This window comes from Ictidomys tridecemlineatus, chromosome 3 (assembly GCF_052094955.1).
Source record: "Ictidomys tridecemlineatus isolate mIctTri1 chromosome 3, mIctTri1.hap1, whole genome shotgun sequence".
Classification (NCBI taxonomy): domain Eukaryota; kingdom Metazoa; phylum Chordata; class Mammalia; order Rodentia; family Sciuridae; genus Ictidomys; species Ictidomys tridecemlineatus.
Genome location: NC_135479.1, coordinates 153,193,435 through 153,218,660, shown reverse-complemented (window position 1 = coordinate 153,218,660; position 25,226 = coordinate 153,193,435). Strand labels below are relative to the sequence as shown.

Sequence of the window (25,226 nt, the reverse complement as noted above, 5' to 3'; positions counted from 1 at the left end):
ACTAGTACTAGACAAATAAATAGACTGTGCATAATGAGAACTGGGTGTCTCATTGTCAGAGAAAGAAGTTACAAATCAGCAAGAGGGAAAGGCTATACTGAACCGGGGTGCTAGATTAGCATTGAAAATATCATTATGACAAGTCCCACTATTATGTACAACTATTATGCACCAATAAAAAAATATGAAGAAAATATCATTATAAATTCACAATTACTTAATATATAGTCAGGTAGAACTGAAGTAAGTTACAAATAATAAAAGGGAAAACAAAAACATGACTCCCTGTGTTGTAAAGGTTTCAGAAGAAGCTCTTGGATTTCAACATGTATACAGATATACAGACATAAATCAATAGAATGTGCATGTGGGTATGGGTTAGTGTACCTACAAACATACATTTCCTAGCCCTATCTGCTGAGAGGGCCTAGAAACAATGACATCCCAGCACCAGTGAGCACATGGATCTTGGTTTATAAAAGACCCTTCTCCAATAAAAGGTTCTGTGTAGAAGTAGATAATTCCAGGAGTTATGCCAGGAAAATAGAAGCTAGCCCTGGAATACCTTGTGGTGCCATAAAGAAAGGAAGCAGTCAGAAAAGGATGGAAGCATGTTGAAAGGTCAAAGAAGCCAGCTGTAAGATTTTCCAATGGCCAAAGTTGGAACAACTTGACATTAGAGTTAACAATATTAGGTTATAACTCATAGAATAAAATAAATATGGGTCAGTCCATACTAAATAAAATGAATAAATGCATAAGCAAATAAATGGGAGAGATGGCATAGTTCCTTCTAGAAGAATTTTAATTAATAAATCTAGAATAAATGAGGGAAACACAAAGTCACCATTGACAAATACCATATTAATAATGATTGCAGGCAGGATCTATCACTGGATGCTATAATCAATGGATGAGCATTTTAAGGAGGAACAAGGTATTTACATAGCTTTACAATATCTCCTACAAGACATTTATTAATTATGAAAGAGAAAATAGTAACTTTACAATGGAGAAACCCAGGAGACACAATCAACCAAGAGATCAAGGAAACATCAATAATTATGTACTCCTTGACATGATATACTGAGAAAGGCACGGTATCACTTATAAGTAATTACATGAAAAATGTTTAATCTCATTCTAAGCAGGAGACAACATCATAAAACACAAATTGAGAGACTTTCTACAAAAATACCTGACCAATTCTCTTTGAAAATGTCACGGTCTTAAATGACAGGGTAAGAGTCAGTGCAGAGATACACATCCAGTGTCTCAGGAAGCTGATGCAGGAGGATCACGGTTTGAGGCTAGCCTGGGAAACTTAGTGAGACTCTGTCTCAAAATAAAATAAAAAAGGGCTGCGGATGTAGCTCAGAGGTAGAACACCCCTGAGTGTTCAATTACCAGTACTGGGTGGGGAGGGGGGAATAGACGGTAAGAGAGAAACTGTCATGACACACTGGAGGAAACTAAGGAATAATAATTAAATGCAATATGGATTCATGGTTTGAGTACTGAAGCAGTAAAAGGACATCAATGGAAAAACTGGTGATATTCTCATTGGGTCAATTGTTTAATTAATGGTATCAAAATGGTATTATAACAGTGTTAATTTCCCAGTTTTGATAATTACACTATGCCTATGTAAGATTTTAACATTGAGAAAAGCTGGGTGAAGGGTATTCAAGAACTCTCTGTACTATTTTTAAAACTTTTCTGTATGCCAAAAATTATCTCAAAATAAAATCTTAAAAATAATAAAGTATAGGAAAAAATCAAGCAAAATCTCTTGCAAAGTGGAGATAATTTATTCATGACTTGTCTTTTTTCCCTTTCAAATATATTGACACATCCTTTTAAAACCAAGTAGTCTGTCTGAGATGGATCACTAATTCTGTAAAACTATCTATGTGCTTAACATTCACATATAGCAGTTCCATCTAAAACATATATGACTTCTCATTTCAATACAATTTTAAAATTAATTTTTTAGGGAACACATGTCGTATTCATCCCTCATTGGTTGTGTAACATATCATGGCACTTTTTCCTTCTGGCTTCTCAACATGGTCCCCTGAATATTCATTTCTCTCTCGAATTGCCCTTAGAAATCTTACCTATTATTATAGTAGGTCACATAACTCCATCTGCTCACTAAGATCCAGAAGTCAAGAGTTTTTGAAAATCTTTTTAAAAATATTAACCCCAACTTTTAAGATTTCCTCCCACTATATTTTCCTATTTCTGAAAGCAAAACTGATCAAATTTTTGTTGTTCAATATCTAAATAATATGGCTTCCTACCCATCATTCCAAAATACTGCCATTAAATATGTCTATCTTTTAAAAAATCACTTATGCTACTTTATTTTTTTTCCTCATACCTTCTTTGCCCATATTATATTCAAATTCCTGTTATTGATTCCTGGGGCCCTTATAAATCTATCTCTATATTTATCAAGATTTCTCAAAATCTTTCTACCATTATCTCTCTCTCTCTCTTTTTAATTACATCTGCTCATTCATGCGTTGATTTTATTAACTTTCACTGCATTTCAGCAATATCTAAGGCCCTGCGTGGGGATTGTAGGAGATAGAAAAAATTTTATACACACACACATATATATTAGGAAAAAATTTATACACACACACATATATATTTTTCTCATCCAACCATCCCATTTGCAAATCTGTCAAGTAATTTGTTTCATGTGAAGTGTAATAAGTCCCAAATTCCTACTTTTATCAGAGTCCAAGGAGGTTACTCAATTGTCAATGTCAAAATGGCAGTTATTTTTACAAAAAGAGAAAGCAAAAAGAAGAAAGGTAAAACAAAATGTAGACCATTAGAGAGAGAAAAAAAAACATAAATGTATCATTACTTTGAGATCGGACCTAGCAAAGGGCATGTAACTTGTTCTTTTACCTTCTAAATAACCCAGTCATATGATGCTTGAGAATATCAAGGTAGAAGTGAAACTTTTAAAAATTTCCAGAGAGCTGTCTATGTAGTTAAATGATATTTTGAAAAGGGTGATTGAGGAGAGTCCTAAATTTATCTGCCAGTTTCCTAGGATCTCACCTAGGCTCTTTATAGTACAAAAAGAATAGCTCCAGAAAGGGAGACCAACATACAGCTCCAGTCTCAGGTCAGCTGGACAACAGAGAATAAATAGTGTGGGCAATTTTGGTATTTAGGATGAGTCTTTCATGGGCTTAGCATTTACTTTATCCCATCTCTGATGCACCTTCTTGTCATTTATACTATAGAAAACTGAATAAAGAGACACTATAATTCCTACCTGGTGATTTTCCTTGAAAGTTTGGATTAATAACTCTTTGAGTTTCCTTTTCCTTTCTTTTGCCACTTTTTCTTCATTCAAAAGAATGTGAGCACTTGGAAACATGTCTTTCTCTGGATTCTTTTGAGAATTTTCTTCTTGTCTTTTCTTCTCTCTATTAATAACAATTTTAAAATACATACATGTATAATAGAATAACAATGAGTTATTACAACTTACTGTAGTGGAATGAACACTCACAATACATATTTTTAGATTTGGCTCTAAAGTTACATAGTATGGTGATTTTTCTGAGTCTTAGTTCTTTACAAAATGCAGATCAAATAAAATAAAAATTATTATAAATTATCTTAACAAATAGAAAGTTTTACGGATTATGGGCTGGGTTGTGGCTTAGAGGCAGAGCGCTCGCCCAGCATGCGTGAGGCACTGAGTTCAATCCTCAGCACCACATAAAATAAAATAAAGAAATTATGTCCACCTATAATTAAAAAATAAATATTAAAAAAAGAAAGTTCTATGGATTATTTTAGTAAAATATTTTTATTCAGTTTATCATCAAACCATACTCTGATGAAAATTTGAGAGTAAACAACTACTAAGTATTCTCTAATGTGGATACGCATTCTCACTCTTCATGTTAGGAGGGTAAAAAGAATCCACAAGTAAGAAAACCACTAGACTTTTATAAGGTTTCTAGGAAGAAAAATAATAAAAGAACCAAGTATTATTGAGTAAGGAAAGAATGGAGTCTATAGTAGTTCTAAAATAGCTGACCAGAGAAAAATGTAAAAAAATTCAATGATAAGGAAAGGCCTTTAGGTAAGTTCTAAATAACTTTGTTACTCATTCTCATTTTCCTCTTATTCAGATATTCTTTTTCTTTATTAGTGATAATAAGGCAATGGTGACTTTCTGTATGTTTATCAGAAAGGAAGGTGGTAACACAATGCACAGTAGGACAATAAACAATGATAACTTGTCATTCCTGCTTCATTGTGTAATAATAATTTAATCATTTCTCTAATATTTATTAATGTCTGTCATTATAAGTAACATTATCTTAATTATCTTCATAAACAAATCTTTGGACCTTAGATTATTTTTTTGTACTATAATTTCCAGGTCAAGGGATAATACCATTTTTATGGCATACTGTTTATTGCCAAATTGCTTTCTGGAAAGTTTAAATCAGTTCATCCACCTAGAAGTAAAGGACATTATCTTTCTTACTGTAATGACAGGTAAGTTTTTAACTTTTGTAAGAAATTACTGGTCAACGAATATTTGTGGAGCACCCATTGTAAACAAAGCATCCTGCTATCATCAAGTGTTACTTGTTTTCACAGTTTATTTTAGGTCAGCCTAGTTTTTCCAGGGCTTGGGTACAATCTGAAAAGCAGAGTTGACCTTAGAAAGAACTCACTAAAACACTGGTGATTGCTTTCTGAAAGGAACAGCATCTGGAGGAGGCCTGAGTCTGGCACTTGAAGGAGTGAAGCGCACATCCACTACTGAGCTGTTTTAAATTGGGTAGAAGGAGAGCAATCAAGAACACAGGGGGGAAAGCTGTGTAGGCTGATGGGCGGAAGGATTATCTAATAGGTCTTTCTGGCCTCTCACTTTGAGTAGGCAGGCACTTTAGTCACGTTGTTCCAAGACTTCAGCAGTTCATGCATCAGTGTTATTTCTCAGAATAAATACGTTCATTATTTCACTTACTGAAGCTCATTTTCTGCATGAGGATGGATAATAGTACTACATCCTGTGAGGATTATTTTCATTTTCCTCTTATTCAGATATTCTTTTTCAGTGGTAGTAAGGCAATGGTGACTTTCTGTATGTTTATCAGAAAGTAAGGTGGTAACACAATGCACAGTAGGACAAGGCATAATTACCAAATATGCATATGGAATAAAGAACCATGTTCAACCTTAAAGGTATTATGCAACCAAGAAATGCAAACTAATCCAACACCTACTGAAAGTATGAAAGTATTGAAAGTGAGATACTCCCCAGTAATGAGAAGTGTGATAAACTGCCCCACTGCCAGTAAATGAGTAAGTACAACCCATTTGAAAGCAATTTGGCAATGTTTCAAGAGCCATAAAAATATCTATACCTTTTACCTCACTAATGACATTCTTAAGACTGTAATTCAAAAGAATAAAAAAATCTTTAGGCTAAGGATGCTCACTGCAGTATTATATTGATGAAAAATCTAAATAGCCAACATGCTTAGCAGTACCTGGAGGAGGTCATTGGGCAAGAGGTCATTATATAAAGGATGGTATAGGACCTCAATGGAATAATACACAACCCTCAGAACTCCAGACTGTTTTAATTACAGCAGGATAACAAATTAAATGTACTTTATGGTTGGAATAAAGTATGCAACATGGCCAAGACCAGGAGGAAATATAGAAAAATAAAATCAGTTAATTTGTTAAGAAGATATAATAGATTATATAATGGGATGTCTGTCTGTCTGTCTCTCTCTCTCTCTCTCTCTCCCTCTCTCTCTTGGCAGTACTGGGGAATAAACACAGGTCTTCATTCATGCTAGGTCCCCAGCTGATGGGATTTTTCTTTTTTGTTAAGTTATTGCAACATCTATACATTTTACAAATTTCAGAGTACTTCCAAAATCACTCCCTTAGACAGAAAGCCTCCATACTGCTTATCAGACTGGCTTACATTTTCCATGCTTCCTCCACGGTGCGTCTCCTCTCAAGTATCTCCCTCCGGAGCTTCACCATCTCCCTTTGGATGTCCTCCTTTTCTTTCTTGGCCTCCAGAGCCTTCCTTCTCTTCTCTTCTTGCACCAGATACTGAGCCTCCAGGAAGGCTGATTTTTTCAGGGCCTTTTCAATTTTCTGGTATTCCAGTTCTTTCTCACGTCTTAAACGATTTTCTTTTACCTTAGAATACAAAAAGGGTAAAATGCAGCCCTTTCAAGTTGAGGGGAACTGCAAAATTCAGAATACATTTTGAAGTTCAGAATACAACTGATTTGAAATATTCTGGCTCAGAGCCCTGCTGCTTATTGGTAGAATCAGAGAAATTGATTTGTTTACTGGGAAAAGTTTTACATGAAATCAGATGAAGAAGATTCTCAAACCATTGATCCTGCAGCATGGAAAACCTGGGTTTACTGGGTCAGATTCCAAGTTCTGTATTCTTACTCAAAAATGATCTCCCACCCATAGAATTATTCAAGGTGAACATGTCTGCTTTTTATTGAGGTTCTGTCTGCATTCTAATTATAATTCAAGAAAGAACAGGAGTATTCTTTGGAATATTGTGAAAGTTAGAACAGTGATTTATTGTGTTAGGTAACACTACAACTCTTTGTTAATTTCGATTATTATTTAAATAAACCAGTGATTCTGGACCAAAAATATGAACTTTGTACATATTCTGAATAATTATATTCACTTTTTTCAGACCTATCACTTCTTTGGGTGATTGACTGGTCCTTTCCACTCTGCTTCACTTATCTTACTCTCTAGTTGTGATAAGACTTCTAGACAATGGCCATATAGCTGACTGAACCTTCTCTCCTCCTTTTTGTCTCACATCCAAACCAGGATTGTATTTGGACCCCTGTTTCTCAACACCACCAGTGCTGATTAGGCATAACTTACTGGTTTAAACCATTGTTTTTCAAATTTGGCAACCAGAAATTCAGTATTATAAAAAGATTGCACACACATATATAAATTCCAGTTCAGCCTTAGTCCTGCACAAACGACAAAGACTTAGTCATTCTGATTCTCCAAAGCTTCTTCATAAAGTGTTGAGATAGTCTTTTCCCCTATTACCTACTATTGACTTTGAAAAAAGGAAAGTTCCCACATGCCTTTCTAATTCAAAACAGCTGAACTAGATTTAATTCCGATCTGTCCTCCTTTTCAAATTATAATCACAAAATGAGTGAATTTCAGTTGTCTAGAAAAGAATTATCTTTATAATATTCAGCAGAATATTCATGATAATATATTAATGTCACTTCAAAAATCAAATTAAAGCAAATGCAATCTACATATTTATAATAGGAAATACCATGCTCAAACTAATAAAGTTTAGTCCAACACTCTTTTGGTCAAAATCAATTATTCTAACTTAGGTTATTTCTTAAATAAATTGTTTCCTACCCTCAGTTTATGAGAATTATTTTTCTTCTGAAGTTCTTATATTTTATTTTTATTCTTTCTAACCAAACCACAGATGGCACCCTTTTTCATAATAAAGCCTAAATCTTTATTTAAGCTTATTAAATGTGTTACACAAAGACTGCTTCCTGTTATCCATTTTAATTTTGTTTTTCCCTCCCACCTGCTTATGTCTCATCTCCATGGTAAGACGAGGATCCTTCTGCTGCTTCTTGTCTTGGTTTTCCTTCATTCCAAGATCTTCCAGCATCCCAGAATCCACCACTTCTCTATGGAGCAGATGGTCTATAAAGTTTTGAACAGTGGTACTTTCCTCCTCTTCCTCCAAATAACCATATAAATCTAGGGAAAACAGAACAACAAAGAAAAATTTTTAAAAATTAATTTATATTCATAATTATATAAAGAATCCTGAAAATATACAAAGCCCCAGTGTTCAATAAAGAGTAATTGATAATGCCAATTGGATGAATAAAGCCCTCAGCAATTATTACCTCCAATTCAAGTTAAGAGGAAATAGCTCCACTTATCAGAAATTACCCTCACCGAAGTCACTAAATACTTGTTCACAGCTAAATCTACAAGATACTTCAATTTAAATAACCTTGAGAACTCCACACCTAAAGAAGTAAAAAGCTTTATAAAGGTGGTATAATTGATATACAATATATAAGAAATATCTAAAGTCTCCAATAAATTTTGACATATGTATTTATCAATAAAACCATCACCATAATCAAGATAATGAATGCGTTCATTACCCACAAAATGTTCTCTAACCTGAAATCTTTTTCTCTCCTTCCTATGCCCTCTGTCCTGCTTCAAGTAACCACAGAACTGCTTTCTGTCAAAAAAAAGTTCACACTATCTAAAATTTTATTTAGGTAAGGCCATACACTATGCACTCTCTTTTGGGTCTGGTTTCTTTCACTCAGCACAATTATTTAGGAGATTTATCCATTTGGTGTGCATCAAATGGATTAGTTTTTATTGCTAAGTAATACAATATTCCACTGTATAGATATACAACAAATTGGTCATCATTCCTTTGTTGATGGATATTTGGATTGTTTCCAGATTTGGACTATTAGAAATAAAGCTGTTAGGAGCATTTGTATACTAGCTTTTGTATGAACAGTCTTTCTTCTATTAGGAAAATGCCTAGGACTCTGATGGGTGGATTACATGGTATGTATATGCTTAACTTTTCAAGTAAACATCAAACCATTGTTCAAGCAGTTTTTCATTCCCACCAGCAAAATGGAAGTGTTCTAGTTCCTCTGCATTCTTACGTGGCACGGCCTGTCTTTTAACTTTAAAACATTTTAATAGATATGTAGTGGTAACAGATTATACTTTTTTCTTGTACCATTAATATTTATTGAATAACTTTTAAAATGCCTTTTTGCTAATGATTAATAATACTACATCTTCCTTGTTAATTTTTGTTGTTATTGTTATATACTTTATTGAGAGTGGGGGTATAGAAGTCTCTACCTATTATTGCTGAATTTTCTCTTCTTCCTTCAGTTTTGCTTTATCCATTGTGGGACTCTTCTCTCAGGTATATATATATTTGTAATTGCGTTTTCTTGGTGAATTGGTCTTTTATCATTACAAAATGTACTCTGCCTTTAGGAACAATTTCTTGTTTTAAAGTCTATTTCCTCTCCTACCCCCATATTAGTATAGCCACTCCAGTTCTCTTTTGGTTACTATTTGCAAAGTATATCTTTTTTCATTCTTCTATTTCAACTTATGTGGGTCTTGAGTCCAAAGCACGTCTCTTGTAGAGAGGATATATTATGTCATGTATTTTTAATCCATCCTGCCAATCTGTCTTTGGACTGAAGTGTTTAAATCCACTTATATTTAATGTATTTCTGATAAAGTGGGTTTACATTTATTCTTTTGGCCCTTGTTTTCTATATTATGTAAGTGTTCTTTATCAATTTTGAGAATTTTCCTTTTATTACTAGTGTGCTGAAAGTTTTAATCAAGAATGAATGTAGATTTGTCAAGTGCCTTTTCTGTATCTATAGCTATAATTAGAAGTTAATTAGTACTTTTGGTAAATATCCTTTTTAATGGTTACACAGTATTTTGTTCAATATGTTGAGGGGGAAAAAAAAAACCCTCTCCCAGAATAAGATAATTGAGGCTTAGTGTGATACTCAATGATAACAGACAATCTGAGTAAAGGGATATAAGTAGATCTATTAGCATAACATCAAAGGAAGCAACAATTTCACTATATTACATGACTCTGATCCCCTAGCTGGAGATTGTAGAGTTCTAAACAAGGCAAATACTGCCAGGTACTTCTCCAAAGGTGTTTGCTTCATGCACGGGAAGCTGCCCCTAGCATCACCATGCCTAACCCTATACTCAGGGAAGAAAACCTTAGACCCTTGAGCACATTTGAGAAATCCTCATGAATTGGCTAAGTGACTTGTTTAACATTAGCTTTGCACAAAATAGTAAGGAAAGAAAAAGACCTAGAAAAGTGATAACTAATATACAAAGAATTCTGTAGCCAGGTGTGGTAGTACATGTATGTAATCCCAGAGATTCAGGAGACTGAGGCAGGAGGATCACAAGTTTGAGGCCAGCTTCAGCAACTTAGTGAGGCCCTCAGAAACTTTAGTGAGACCCTGTTTCCAAAATAACGAACAAACAAAAACAATGGGTTGGGTTGTGGCTTAGTGGTAAAGTGCTCCTGGTTTCAATCCCTGGTACCAAGAGAGAGAGAAAAAAAAAAAAAAAGAAGAATTTTGTGACTAAAATAATACATGAATGCTTAAACACAGTCTCCACTGAAGTAAATAGTCACGACATAGGAATAAGAGATACTTTTAATTGCTATTATAATAATAATCAAAATGATAAATAATGGAATATTTTGTTGTTTTGTTTTACAGAACAGGGGATAGAACCTGGGGCACTCTATCACTGAGTGATATATTCCCAGCCCTTTTTGGTTTTCATTTTGAGACAGGGTCTTACTAAGTTATCTAGGCTGGACTTGCAATTGCAATTCTCTTAACTCGGCTCCCAAGCAGCTGGGATTATAGGAATACACCACCATGCCCAGCAAATAACAGAATATTTTAAATTTTAAAAAAACACCATGAATTTACTTAGGATATAGCATGAGGACTTTATATTCAATCAAGAAAAATTAAAGCTAATAATAAAACCAAACAAAACAGAAAAGTAGAATGACATTGTTTATTATTCAAAATAGTTTAAGACTTCTTAGACAATTGATTAACATTAAAGCTTAGAACAATTAGATAAGGTCTTACCATCAAACTTGTCATATTTCAAATGGCCACTGGCTTCTGGCATAGCAGTGCTACTTGTGACAGTGTTTTCAGAATCACCTTCTCCATCACTTGCTAATTCTTGCTTAAGTTTGGTGTCTAACCAGTCATTGACCAGCTCCTGAGCTATCAATAAAATAAAACATCTTTTAAATATTTCAGATACTTTAGAGACTTTCTTTACTCACTATTTTTATTTATTCAATAAATATCACATATCTATCATGTAGCAAGTACTGTTCTAGATGCTGAGAATATAGCAATGAACAAAACTGGAAAAATAAATCTTACCACTATGAAGCTTATCTTCCAATCGGGAAGATGATGGGTAGAGGAGAGTAAAGAGAAAGAAAAATGAAACAAAGCAGGGCAGGAAATAGAGGATGGTGTTATAGTTTTAAATTGGGTGGTCAAAGAAGGCCTCAATGTGAAATAGATCTTTGAGCAAAGAAGAGAAGGAAGTGAGAAGAGAGCCATGTGGATGTACAAGAGAAGATTATACTATACAGAGGGAAAGCAAAGGTCTTAACAGCACGAATGTCTGAGAAACAACAAGGAGGCTATTGTGGCTGAAGGAGAGTGAGTGAGTGAGAGAACAGTAGGAGATGAGACAGAATAGGAAATGTGTGGATCAGGCTGGAGTAATGGTTATCAACTGGGGAAGATCTCTGCCCAGCCCTCCCCCTGCCCCCCACCATGGAGATATGGCAATGTCTAGAGTCATTTTGGGTTGTAACAATAAGGGGAAGTGACACTAACATCTAGTGAGCAGAGATCAGGGATGCTGCTAAACATTCTATAAGTCAGGGAATAACCCCCAACAACAAAACGTCTCTAACCCAAAATGTCAATGATCTGGAGGCTGAATCCCTTTGCTTAGAGTCTTCACATTTCTAGATTTCTTGGCTCCTATTCTTAGTGTACTGAGGAGCCACAGGAGGGTTGTGAGCAAAGAGGTGACAAACTTTAAGAGGATCACTTTGACTACTTTGTTTATTAAAAAATAGACTAGAGGGGACAAGCACAGAAGGAGGGATACCAACTGGGATGAATGCAAAAATCCAGGAGAAAGGTTATGAAGGCCTGGACTTGGAGTGAAGGAATTACAAATGGTCAGATTCTACAAAAATGTTGTAAGGAAGAGTTGCCATGACTTGCTGAGGGTTGGAACAGGAGATGTGAGAAAAAGAAAACCACAGGTTTTTTAGCTTTAGCAATTGAAAGATGGAGATGCTATTTACTGAGATGGGGAAGGACAAGGGATCAGCAAGTTTGGGGGAAAGATTCAGCCTTTGACATGTTATTTTCAAATGCTAATGAGAGGGGTTAGGAATGTAGCTCAGTAGAAGAGCACTTACTTGCCTAACATGTGTGAGGCCCTGGGTTCAATCCCCAGGACTTGCGAAAAGAAAAAGTTGAGCAGACGCTTATGAGACTAGTCTAAATAGGAATGTCAGATATGCATTGGTAATTGGATTTAAAAAGAGAGGTCCAAGACGGCATTTAAAGCCACAGAGAATACCAAAGGAAGAAGTTAGAGCAGCTTCAAGAAGCCAGCCCTGGGGAAGTCCACCACTTAGAGCTTGAAGGGAAAAGATGAAGCAGGAAAGCCGAATAGGGAGGAGAGGCCATTGAGGTAGGATGAAAATCAAGAGTGTGATATACTAAACACCAACTTCCATTTGAACTTGTTTCTTAATGATATTGAGAAAATCTTCTTAAAATACATAGGTATTGGAGTGAAATGTATTCCTTGGCATTGCTTTCATCATTTTTATCACTATCAAACAGCTCATTTGTGCAGGGAATGAAGATTTTAAAAAAGAAAAGCTTTTGTATTACCTTCATTGCTATTATTATCCTTATCTCATAGCTCTTGGGGAATGGGGTATTTCTCTATTAATGTCAAAAGCATTTAATATAGATATAATAGGAAAAAAATCAGAGTTCAACAGCATCCCTCCTCCATGTTTTCAGGAGTTTCATTTTCTATAGTTTTAGTTTCTTGTGCTCAACAATGGCCCAAAAATATTAAATGGACAATTCCAGAAATAATTGATAAGTTTTAAATGAACAGTGTTCTGAGCAGCATAATAAAGTCTTGTGCCATCCTGCTCCATCCCACCTAGGATGTAACTCATCATTGTCCAGCATATCCACACTGGTTACACCACATGCTTTTTAGTCACTTAGTTGCAATCTCACTTATCAGATTGCCTATCATGATACATAATACTTGTGTTCAAGTAACTCCCAGGCAGTAGTCTAATGCTATGTCGCAATGCCTACGTCATTCACCTTGCTTCACCTCATCACATGGGCACGGTATCATCTCACCTTTTAAGAAGAGTGATTACTAGATAAGGTATTTTAAGAGATGGAGATCACATTCACACAACCTTCATTACAGTATAGCTATAATTGTTCTATTTTGTTATTATTATTATTATTATTAATATATTACTGTCCCTAATTTATAAATTAAATATTATCATAAGTAGCATGCATAAGGTTCAGTACAATCTCCAGTTTCAGGCATACACTGGGGGGGAGTCTTAGAATGTATCCCTTATGGATACAGAGGTAAGTAGGAGAGACTACCATAGTAGAAACTAAGTGAACAAAAATACTAGCAACAAAAACTGTTGGCTTTCAGAGGAAGGTAGAGAAAAGAGCAGATATTTATTGAGTAACTCTTGGGCATAATAAATTCAGGAATTTATGTGTTTATATATAAAATAATTAATAGTTTATATATAAAAATAATTTGTATGTATCAAGGGTCATTTACTGGAAATTAAGGATTTACTATTAAGTACCTCTAAAAGAACAAAGAAAGGAAACTTCTCTTGGAGGATTAAGCTATAGAAACCCCCCATATTGAATCAGACGTGGGGCTGGGAGGTTACTTGTAAGCAATTTCTCAAATGATGCTCCTCACAGCACTAGTTCTTGTACAACACATTGTTGTAAAATATTTAGTTGATAGGAGGAGAAAAAATGAGTAAATCTTTGAACACCATGTTCTGTCCATAAACTACTACAGTGAATCACTAGTTTCTTAGGATATTAATAGCTAGTTCAGGATTAAAGGAGGTTTATGGGCTAGACAGTTTTTAACCATAGGACTTTGGGGAACCCTTAATAGGCTCACATATATTTTATATTCCTATTGGCAGAATGGGAGGCAGGTGGACAAGACACAGTCCTGCCAATTTCACAATCTCCTTTTTCTATGTCCAGTACTACTGTAACCACATGAGAACAATCACTACTGTTGCTCACTCCAGACCACTGCAAAAGCCTTCCACTGATTACTTTTCTCCCTTGTTCATTCCATTCTTCATACATTTAAAAAACTATCCTAAAAGATCTTTGCCCCATTTAATCATACTCAATGAAATCTAAATTCTTTTCTGAGGCCTATAATGTCCTATGTGATTTGTATCTGCTCACTCCTTCAAGTTCATATGTGCTGGGAGGCTCCAGCCACACATATCTTGCTTCAGTTCCTCACCTACACCAAGCCTGTCTATACTTTAAACTCCCAATGTGACCTTTCCCTCTGCCAGGGAAGCACTTTTTTTTGCCATCGTGGCTCCTTGTTATTCAGGTCCAAACTTGACTGACTTTTCCCTTCCTAATGATTTGTTTGTCATTTTCTTTATTCTCACATTAGAATGTACACACCGTTACTTCCAGTGCCTAAAATCTTAGAGTAAGAATCATGTATATAGGTGTTGAGTAAATGAAGAAATAAACTAAACAGTTGAAGACATATACAATCCAAACAAAAAGCTGGCTTGTAGGGCATCATACTTGGACTTCCCACCTACCTCAGCAGTTTCTCCTTCACAGTAGCCTTCGCTAGTTCCTCCTGATCCCTCAGTCAGGAAGAACCAGTAAAGTACTTCCTTGGAGCATTATAAATTAGGATACTAAATTCCAAATGAAGGGAGCTTTGGGGGGACTTTTGAGAGGTAGAGAAGTTAGGTTGGTTTTAGATCTCTTCATAAGGCACAAAATTGGTTTTATTAACTAGTGGTTGAGTTATCAATAGAAGGCCACATCAGTGCCATAGGACGAATACAACATTTACCATTTAACTATTAAAAATGCCTCTGAATGTGGCTGTTTCTATTTCAGGAAACAAAATGGACTTTAAATATGCCCTTACATAAAGTGACAGGGTTAATTTCAGAGTAAAATAGCTTCAAGGAAATAGAAAGAAACAAAAATTAGGAGCAAGAGTAAGAAAAGCTTTCAGTCTTTGACATGTATTATAGGATATGCTTTGAAAACTGTTAACATCACAGCAAAAAATACATTCTCTCACCTTCTGTGTAGACTTCATCATGATCCACTGTTTGCTCAGATGTTTCCAAATCTATCATTTGGTCCTGAATCCTTCCAGGTAAGTGCAAATTTCTGGCTGAAAATGCATTCAAAACTGCAAATTCTGAGGCTTTCTCCACTCTCTTCAGCATAACAGAAAACAGTCTATTAAGATGATAGTAACCTTGTTTGGGGTTAGACAACTTCTCTCTTACTCAACTGATTTTTCTACGCATTTCTCAGATTCTTTCATTTTTAAATTTTTGACAAAATTCTGCGGTCTATATATCTACACCAAATAATTTTTACTTTCATGTGTGACATTGAATTAATTGCAGTATTTTATCAAGATATGACAGATGGCCACAATGTTTATATAAAAAGTTATTTAAGCTTTAGATAACTTTTTTTAGGGCCTTAGTAATGAGATCCTGAGACCTGGATATTTTATTTTAAATAAAATATAATATTTTATTAGTTTCCCTACCACTGAGACTTGTGTATGAATATGGACCAGAGACTGAGTAACTACAATATCCTCAAATTACTGCTCCTGAAAGGAACCTACTATCATATATTAGGCAAATCACAGGTTCAATAAAATTGAGATAAATAGTATGAAGCCGTAGTCATCCAGAATATTTAACTAAACAGTGAGAGTTTAGTAAAAATAGGACCAAATTCATGGGTTTGGGGAAGGAAATGGTGGAATCGGGCAAACTACCTTGGCATCTGGACTTATCTGCATAGTACAAAATAAGTTATTTTATAACCAACTCAAGACTTTCCCTCTTCCCAAGAACCTGCTTCCCCTATGCTTACTGTGCTCATAGTCTTCCAACTCAGGGAGTGATAACTTCTTTCTTTCAGTTCTTAAAGAGGAAAACTTAAGAGTCTTCCTTAAACCAAGCCCTACCCTCTTCCTCCTCTTCCTTCTCTCTCTCTCTCTCTCTCTCCCTCCCTCCCGCTCTGTACCTCTCCTTTTCTCCTCCCTCTCCATCCTCAGACAATATGTCAAGAAAACTATGGGCTTTATTTTCAAAATGTATTCACAATCTGACCCCTCCCCATCACTATCACCTGGGTCCAAGACACAACTCTCTGACAGATTTTCTAGAATAGCCTCTGACCACATCAGTGAGTGATCATTTAAACTGAAAGCCATATCATGCCATAACACCACTCAAACCCCATCAATGGTTCCCTATCTCAATCAGAATAAAGTCAAATCCTTACAATGTGCTTCAATGTCCAGGGCCCTTTGGAAGCTCTCCAACCTCCCCACCTACTCACTCTGCTTCACCCACACCAAGTGTGTTACCAGCTCAAGGCTTCTGTACTTAATCCCCTCTGCATGCACAACTCTCCCACACACATCCCTATGACTCCTTTGCTCAAACATCGCCTTCTCAGTAAAGGCCCTCTCTGCCCACCATATATGAAATTGTAACCACCTTCCTCTTGCTCCCCTTCTTTATAGAGCTTTTCACTTTACACATATTTTCTCATGTATTGTCTCCTCCAAGTAGCATGCTGGCAGAGATCGTTTTCTCTTCCACATGTGTACCCCTAGCAACCAGAATAATACTTGGCACTTAACAGGTGCCCAATAAATGTTTGCTGAAGGAATGAATTGACGAAAGATTAATTTTTAAAAGATGCACTTTCCCCTATTATATTTTCACCTGGCCCATTTTGAAAACAGCTTTTCCCCTTGCCCTGGGTGATGAAACTAGGAGTACCTCTACAAAAACTTGCCAGGGGTTTAACTGTCTCATTCTCATGTTTCATGTATTAGGTTTAAATTAGAAGTCAAGGCATACAATTTAAAAGTTGAGGGCAATTTGAAGAAGATGTGGAAAATAGAACTGTAGGAAAACCTATAAACCAGAAGAAAATGTGATTTCATCAGAGTTAAAGTTAAGGAAATATCATTCACTCCTTATAAGATCACTCTGTAGAGACCTGTTTGCCCCCACTATTTCTTTTACCAATTTATGTTGGTGGTATATGTACTTTATTGAATTTATAGTTGGTATAGTATTCCCCTTTAGGTTATTAAGAGAGCAAGATAAGTTTTACATATACTATATGTTTGTATATACATGTATATGTAAACATTATACAAATAAATTAATCAACTTCAGTTTTTATTAAACTGATACCCACAAAAATGAATGACAAAAACAGATTTTTAGACCTGACTTAGTTCTTAAGGCTATGAATAAAATAAATAACTACATATGATGTGACTTTTCATCTGGGTTGGAATTTGTGCACACTCTTAACAGAGGAAGGTAAAGAGCTTGGGAGATAAGGGAAGAAAGACTGTTCTCGGTACTAAAGAAAGTCTGGTAAAGGAAGTAAAGATAAATGTTTACTTGGCTTTAAGAAAGCAAGTGCTTGGGATATCACTTAAAATAAAGATTTGTGTCATTGCCTACTAGATGATACTAAGGATTAGAAAAAAATCTGGTTTTTGTCTTAAAATATTACTTATGTTTTTCAAAATAAATGTGCAAGAGTTAGGAGAGATCTATCCTATACTCCAATAAAACACACTGTGTCAAAGTAATATCTTATTCTTTCAGCAAGTCCAGATTGAAGACTAGCTCTGTTCCCAGTACTATAATGGGTATTAAGGGGAAATGAACATAGGTTTCTGTACTTTAAAAAGTTCATGTTTTTATTTTTGGTTCCATATGCCATGTGCACAATAAATAACAGTTCCAAAGCAAGACAGAGTGATTTAAAAGAGCCAAATACCTTCAAAAGTTTATTATTCAGTAGCTATGTTACATGTAAGCATGTGATCTGTAGAGGAACTGTCTCAGTTGTTCCTGCAATCTTATATGTGCATCTTGTGTCTGATGGATCATTATGGAAGAAAGAAATAGTAGCTTACATGTGGTCCTTCATTTCCTCAAGACTGGGTGGTACAAACACAAGTTTTCTAATATACCCCTATGTGTACATAGCATGCTCATTCAGAACAGTTTTGTACGTAATATATTTTTAAAGCACCCAATCCTCTTTTAATCCCCTTGTATAAAATCAAATCCTTGATATTGTATCAATAATTGTGAATACAAATGCCAAAAAATTTCTAAGGGAAAGAGTATTAAAGAGTGGCATTATGTGGTTGAGATGAGTGAGAGGGTTTTGTTCACTAAGAGGGACATCTCAAAGCTGAGCTGTAAGGGAATAATCAGGACTACCTCTCAGAGCAGACATACTCCAGGCTGAGGGATCAGCATGAGTCAAAGCAAAAGGAACCCCTACTTGATGGAGGAAAAGAAGAATGGCCTGACAGGAGCAGGAGTCACACAGGGTATCAGTACAGGGGCTGTTTCAGGTAAATGGATATTATAAGTTGATTGACAGACAGCCTTAAATGCCCATCTGGAATTTAGTTTCATATGATGGTACAAAAAGTCACTAAAGGCTCTAGAGTAGAAAATTGACCTGGTGAAAATGTTTAGAATGTTTAATCAGGTAGGAGAATGCATTGGAGTAAGATGAGTCAGTCTATCAACTTGAGAGGAAGATAATTGTAAATCATGGCCTGTTGTATTTTGGGTGAGCTGCCATAGGATTCAGTACTAACCAAGCATCTTCTGGAATCTAAGTGATTTCAAGACTTCCCTGAGGATGACTCACTACTATCTCCGCCTCAAGGTTTTCTAGGTCTTCTGCATTCCAACAGCCTTCCCTTTTATTCCACTTTATCAACTCTTAGACAGTCACTCTGAACCATGTTGCACATTAGTTTTCATTTCTTGATCCAAACTCTTGATAACCTCTCTCCAACAACAACCTCCAAACCAATTCCCTGCTTCACTCCCTGTACTCCCATGACATTGATAAGGACCTGATCAACTGTTCCAAACTCCATATTCCCCCTAATCTATGAATCTTCCATTACTACTCAGCATGGCTATTCAGCTAATATCCTACAATATTCTCAAATCTCTGTTCCTTTGTATTTGCAACGAAAACCTCCAAGCCTGGATAATCTGATCTATCAATTTTGGGTACCATGAAAAATTATGGTTACTTTCTTCAGTCATGTCCATATTGCTGCTGAGAAATCTTCCTTTTCCTCTGAAGAGAGGCCTGTCTCAATCTTCTTGATCCTTCATACCCTTTCCATATATACTCCCCTCCATCTGTGGAACAAAATCTCTGCTAATTTTAAAGGGTAGTCCCCTCAAGTGGATTTGGAAGTCTTAGTTCCAGAGGTTAGAACTACTTGGGTTACACCCAGAGTTGGGATATATAGGGGGAAAAAATCAGAAAAGAAGAAACTGGACAGAGCGGTAGTAGGAGAAGCAGGAGAAAACAGTGCTACAGAAAAGATAAAGTAAGAAAAAAGTCATAACTACCAAATGAAATTTGTAAAAATTTGAGGTCTATCAAGAGACTACTGAATTTGGTCAGGAAGTCATTTATAATAACAGTTTTTGTGTAATGGAAACTGAACTAAGAAATGGAAACTGAAAGAAAATAATTGTGGACATGAGAGAAAAATACAAAGGCAAGGAGTCCAGACTATACATCTAAAGACATTAGATAAGAAAATAAAATCACTCAGCGATCAGAATGGACTACAGGGTCAAGTAAGGATCTTATTGATTTTTTTTCAGGATGGGAGATTTGAGGACATAATGGGAAAAAAGTAATTGCCGAAGTGATAGAGGAATGATATAAATCGGAGTCAAGCTGGCTGACAATTGTATGAAAGAGAAAAATGATATTGACAAGAGTAGCATTTTATCCTCCCAATTTAGTTAAATCTTTCTCTCTAGAAGAGAAGGTTACTAGCTGGTGACCAAGCCAGGCAGGGGCCTGGCACTGGGCCTGTCAACAGTGACACACAAGTTAGACTTACTAGATGTTAAATGGTCTTCTCAGAGGCCAAGTAGCCTTCATGATGGTGGAACTATTGTAGTTGTCTTCTGAGTCAGGCCTTCTGAAGTACTGAGGAAGTCTTCCCTAGTCCCATCTATATTAATGCCTCCCACCACATGCTTCCATTACATCTTTAACTTTCTACTCATCTTTAGGAAGGTTGTTTGTGTCCCAATGAACTATAAACTCTGTGTGGCCAAGGACTATACTTGCCCTGTATCCTGTTTTAGCTTCAGCATCAAACTCAGTGGACTAGTACTTAGTGAGCATTTAAAAAATACCAGTCAAATAACTGAATGGATAAAATTATTACATCTGGCCTAGGTTCCATCTGCCCTGGTCCTCACAAGGCATGCCAATTTATATAAGTAATAACTCTTCAAAGTACTATTAAGCAGAAGGATATTTTCCCAGGAAAACAATGCATGATTTTGAACTATGAAGTATACAAATGAACTGATTAGCAAGTTGACAAACCAACACTTAGAGACATGCACTTGATGTGGTTTAAAGGAACTTTCAACATACATGGTATCTAGATTCAAAAAAATACTTCTCAGGACTAGAAGAGATCTCCCAGGATTTCTAAACCATGCTATCTCAGTAAATATTCAAACATATTCTTCAGTAGCCTAATAGTAAATGACCTTTCTGGGTCATTTAGGATCACTAAATTTTTGGATCCAAAATTAGACATTAGCAAATTCTTGTGATACTTAGCTTTCACCCACAAGTTGCCTGTGTTAATATAACTACAGTACAGTCTTGGCAGCCTCTGAGGAAGATACAAGGCTTCTCCTCCCCTGCTCTTTTAATCTCCTTCATGTGATACTCATGGCATTTGAAAGGGCATATCTATACATCTGTTTTCTAATTTTCATACTTCAATGCTTTCATGAGAAGCAACAGAGTAACAAAAAAATACTAAAAAGTATAAAATTAAGACAACATATAAATACACAGAATAAAAATAGTCAAGCATGTACAAAGTATTTCTTTTCCATCTAATTATGCCTGAATCTCAATTCTCTTTCCATCTAATTTTGAAATATCCTTACCTTAATCCAGTGCTCCACATTGTCAGGGTCAAAAACAGGCTGCAGAAAATATATATAGAATATTAATGCACTGCAATATCTTTATTAACTTGTTCATTTTATCTGTTTTTCTGACTAAAGCATGTGGAAATGTATCCTTTATTCTTTTTCCCCAAAGTATTTCATTGGAAAGTTCAGCACTGATTGACAATAAAAGAACAGAAATAACAGCACAGGAAGAGGTTTGAAGCCTTCTCTGGGACATTGTCTATTTTTTTATTTCTTGTCTATCCTACCTTGAGATTTGGATTTAATTTTTCTGGGTAAGGCCCAGATATCAGTATTTTTTAAAGGTACCAGAGTTATGAGTCAAGATGTAAAAATGCTACATATAATACTGTGCATAAGATCCAAACAAGTACTAATTAATTAGTCAGGCTGTCCGAGTAATTATCTGCTGGGAGAAGGGCATGATACTCTCCTTCCTCTTTTCAGGAATGGCCTGGAGACAGAGGCTTTCCTGACTTACTTATATCAGAGATATTGTTTGTCAATAAGAACTGGGGAATTGGGGTGAGCATTAATCATCTGACTTCTACTGTTCTACCAAGCAGAAAATAAGATGGAAAATAAATTAATTTCTACTCAGATCAGTCAGATATTAATCTAAAATTAGTAATCAGAACATAAGGATACCTCCTTTCTTTATTTTCTGTAACTCTCAGAAGGTTGCAAAAATCCCTGTGCTAATCACTTAATAAGCATACATATTTGCTTTGCTAAAAATTCAGCTAGGTTTTAAAAATAAGGCTATATCTCCAATGTGATTCAATACTATTCAAAATATCAATGACATTCTTCACAGAACTAGAAAAAACAGTCCTAAATTCATAGGGAAGAATAAAATACCCAGAATGGTCAAAGCAATTTAGAGCAATAAAAGCAATTCTGAAGGCATCACAACACTTGATCTCAAATTATATTACAGAGTTACAGTAACAAAAACAGCATGGTACTGGCATAGAAACAGACATGTATACAAATGGAATAAAATAAAAAGACACAGGGACAAGCAAACACAGATACAAACCCACATCTGATCCTTGACAAAGATGCCAAAAACATATTAGAGAACAGACAGCCTTTTTAAAAAATTTTATTGAGAGAGAGAGAGAGAGAGAGAGAGAGAGAATTTTTTAATATTTTATTTTTTAATTTTTGGTGGAGACAACATCTTTATTTTATTTTAATTTTTATGGGGTGCTGAGGATCGAACCCAGCGCCCCACACATGCCAGGCAAGCACGTTACCGTTTGAGCCACATCCCCAGCCCCAGACAGCCTTTTTAAACAAATGCTGGGAAAACTAGATTGTCTTATGTAGAAGAATGAAACTTGACCCCTACTTCTCACCCTGCACAAAAGTCAACTCAAAGTGGATCAAAGACCTAGGAATTAGACAAAAAACTGCAACTGCTAGAAGAAAACATAGGGTCAACACTCCAATATATAGGAACAGGTATCAACTTCCTTAATTGCACTATTGTTAAAGCTCAGAAAACAAATCATGAATTAATAAACAGAATAGCATCAAATTAAAAGGCTTCTGCACAGGAAAAGAAACATGAAGAGAAAGCCCACATAATGGGAGAAAATCTTTGCCAACTAAGATTAATATCCAGAATTAGTAGCCAGAATATATAAAGAACTTAAAAAACTTAACACCAAAACAAACAAACAAGAACAACTCAAATAACCCAATCAATAAATGGATAAATGAACTAAACAGGTATTTCTCAAAAGAAGAAATACAAATGGCTAAAAATATATGAAACATGTTTAACACATTTAGCAATAAAGGAAATACAAATCAAAAGTACATTCAGATTTTATCTCAGAACAGTTAGAATGGCAATAATTAAGAATACGGATAATGATAAATGCTGGCAAGGATGTGAGGAAAGAGGAACACTCCTACAAAAAACTATTGGTGAGATTGTAAATTAGCACATTCATTATGAAAATCAGATGGAGGTTCCTTAAAAGCCACCATTTGATCCAGCTAATACCATTCTTCTGGATTTATCCTAAAGAATTAAAGTCAGCATACTATAGTGATACATGCATAGCCATATTTATAGCAGCACAATTCACAATATAAAAGTTATGGAACCAACCTAGGTGTCCATCATGGATGAATGGCTAAAGAAAATGTGGTTATATACACAACAATGTTTTCACACAGTCATACAGAAGAATAAAATTGTCATTTGCAAGAAAATGGAAGGAACTGGAGAACATTACACTGGGAAAAATAAGCCAGACTCAAAGTCAAGGGTTATATGCTTTTTCTCATATGTGGAAGCTAGAGAGAAAAAAAGAGGTGGGAGGGATCTCATGAAAATAGAAGGAAGACCAGTAGAAGATGGGGTAAGTGGGAGGGAGGAGAGAAGAGAAAGGGGAAGTACAAGGAATGAAATAGACCAAATTATGCTATGTGCAGTTATGAATATATCACAATGAAGCCTACTATTATGTATAATTATAATTCACCAATAAAATATTAAAATAAATAATAACATTGCATAAAGAAAAATAAGGATATATCTAAACTAGCATTCTGACTCATGGAAGTGGGAAAGGCATAACTTTCTTTCACTTATCTACACTTTACCTTATATCAAATTAATTAATGCAGTTTCATTGCTGAATTATTTTGTCACTGGAAGAGCTAATCCTATTAAAACCAAACTTCAAGGCACTCTTGTGTTTTTTTTTTTTTATCTTCTAGGCAGTAACAATAAGTGCTATCAGCAAAAGTTCCTCCCTATGGAGTCCTAAGAAATTGTCCCAAATTTTTACCTTTCATCATCAAGTCTATATTCATAAACTATTTTTGGATCCAATCTATTATGCAACTGATACATTGCAGTAGCAGCAGCCTCAGTTTCCAAGTCTCCCTAATGCTCCAGTCTATGTCCTCCAGTATCTGGAGCAAGATTTTCAACAAGTGAAATATGTCCAGTGCATTTAGTTGGTATATTTAGAATAAACCACAAGAACAAATGCCTGAGGCCCTCACAGAAGGCCACAAACTTGCAGGTTTTTTTGTTTTTTTAAAGGAAAGTGTAACTGAAGGGTGAAAATGCTCTGGAGCTGAAAGCTAAGAAGCCTCTCCATTTTAGTGGTCTCATTTACACTGAAGGACTTATTTTTGTGACTGTTAAAAGGTACCCTAAAAGGTATACACTGTGTGACTTTGTACATGTCACTTCTTTGTTTCAAGTTTGAAATGGGGTTATCATTTTTTTTGTGTGTCTTCAGGATCTAGTGCATCAAAAGAGATGCCAGATGTAAAAGGATCTATTTTTGAATGGTGGTTGAATTTGGAAATTACCATGTGAATCAAGTATTGATGTAATTTAATAATGACTTGGACATCTTTGTTCATTTTAGATACTGTATGTAGGACGGAAAGCAGGGAGAGAAACAGACAAAAGCATTTAAACTTATGATCTCTCCCTTTCAATAAAGATCAGTTATTGCAGATTTGCACATACACAAAAAAACATTTTTAAAGAAAGAAAGACAAGAAAAGGAAGGAAATATGCAGGAAGGTTCCTGAAATTGGTGGCAGGAGAGGGGTGGGTGCCAAGGTCGCGAATTCTCTTCACCCTGATGCTCAGTAGCAGACCTCTCAGGTTTGAGAACATTAGATAGGAACAATTGTTCCCTGACGCTGTCCACCCAGATCCTAAAGTTCCCATACCCATTTCACTTAGACAATGTGGATTCCAGGACAGTCAAGGCCAGGTAAGACTGCCCCTGGGGGAAGTCGGAGGAAGCACAGGAAGGGTAGCGGCTGTTTCGGGACAGGGTAGCGGCGGTAGCGGCTATTTCGGGATTGGGCAGCATTTTGGGCGATCCCTGTCCCCCCACAAAGCTCCCGACTAGGATCACCTTGGGATTCGGCTTCCTTGTGAACTGTTTCCAGCGATTCACCCCCATCCTCTTCTTTGAGGTGGACTTTTCCTGGGTCGCCAGCAGCATTTTCCAGGTTCGGTCCCGGACCTCGGCCAAAGCTCCAACAACCACTCCTCAGTCCAAGCAGCTTCCGGGTCGCACTGGGAGTTGTAGTT

The 25,226-nt window shown here is 35.8% G+C and overlaps 1 protein-coding gene across 1 annotated transcript in view; it reads right to left on the bottom strand.

Annotated features, from left to right (window-relative positions):
* Ccdc191 (coiled-coil domain containing 191) overlaps positions 1-25,200 on the bottom strand; it is a 74,411-nt gene extending 49,211 nt beyond the window's left edge. The window contains 7 exon segments of the mRNA XM_005327679.5: positions 3,305-3,458; positions 6,002-6,225; positions 7,643-7,821; positions 10,788-10,931; positions 15,142-15,283; positions 21,110-21,148; positions 25,048-25,200. Coding sequence (XP_005327736.3) covers positions 3,305-3,458; positions 6,002-6,225; positions 7,643-7,821; positions 10,788-10,931; positions 15,142-15,283; positions 21,110-21,148; positions 25,048-25,137 — 972 coding nt within the window. The 5' untranslated portion in view covers positions 25,138-25,200.
* Between the last annotated feature and the right edge of the window lie 26 nt (positions 25,201-25,226).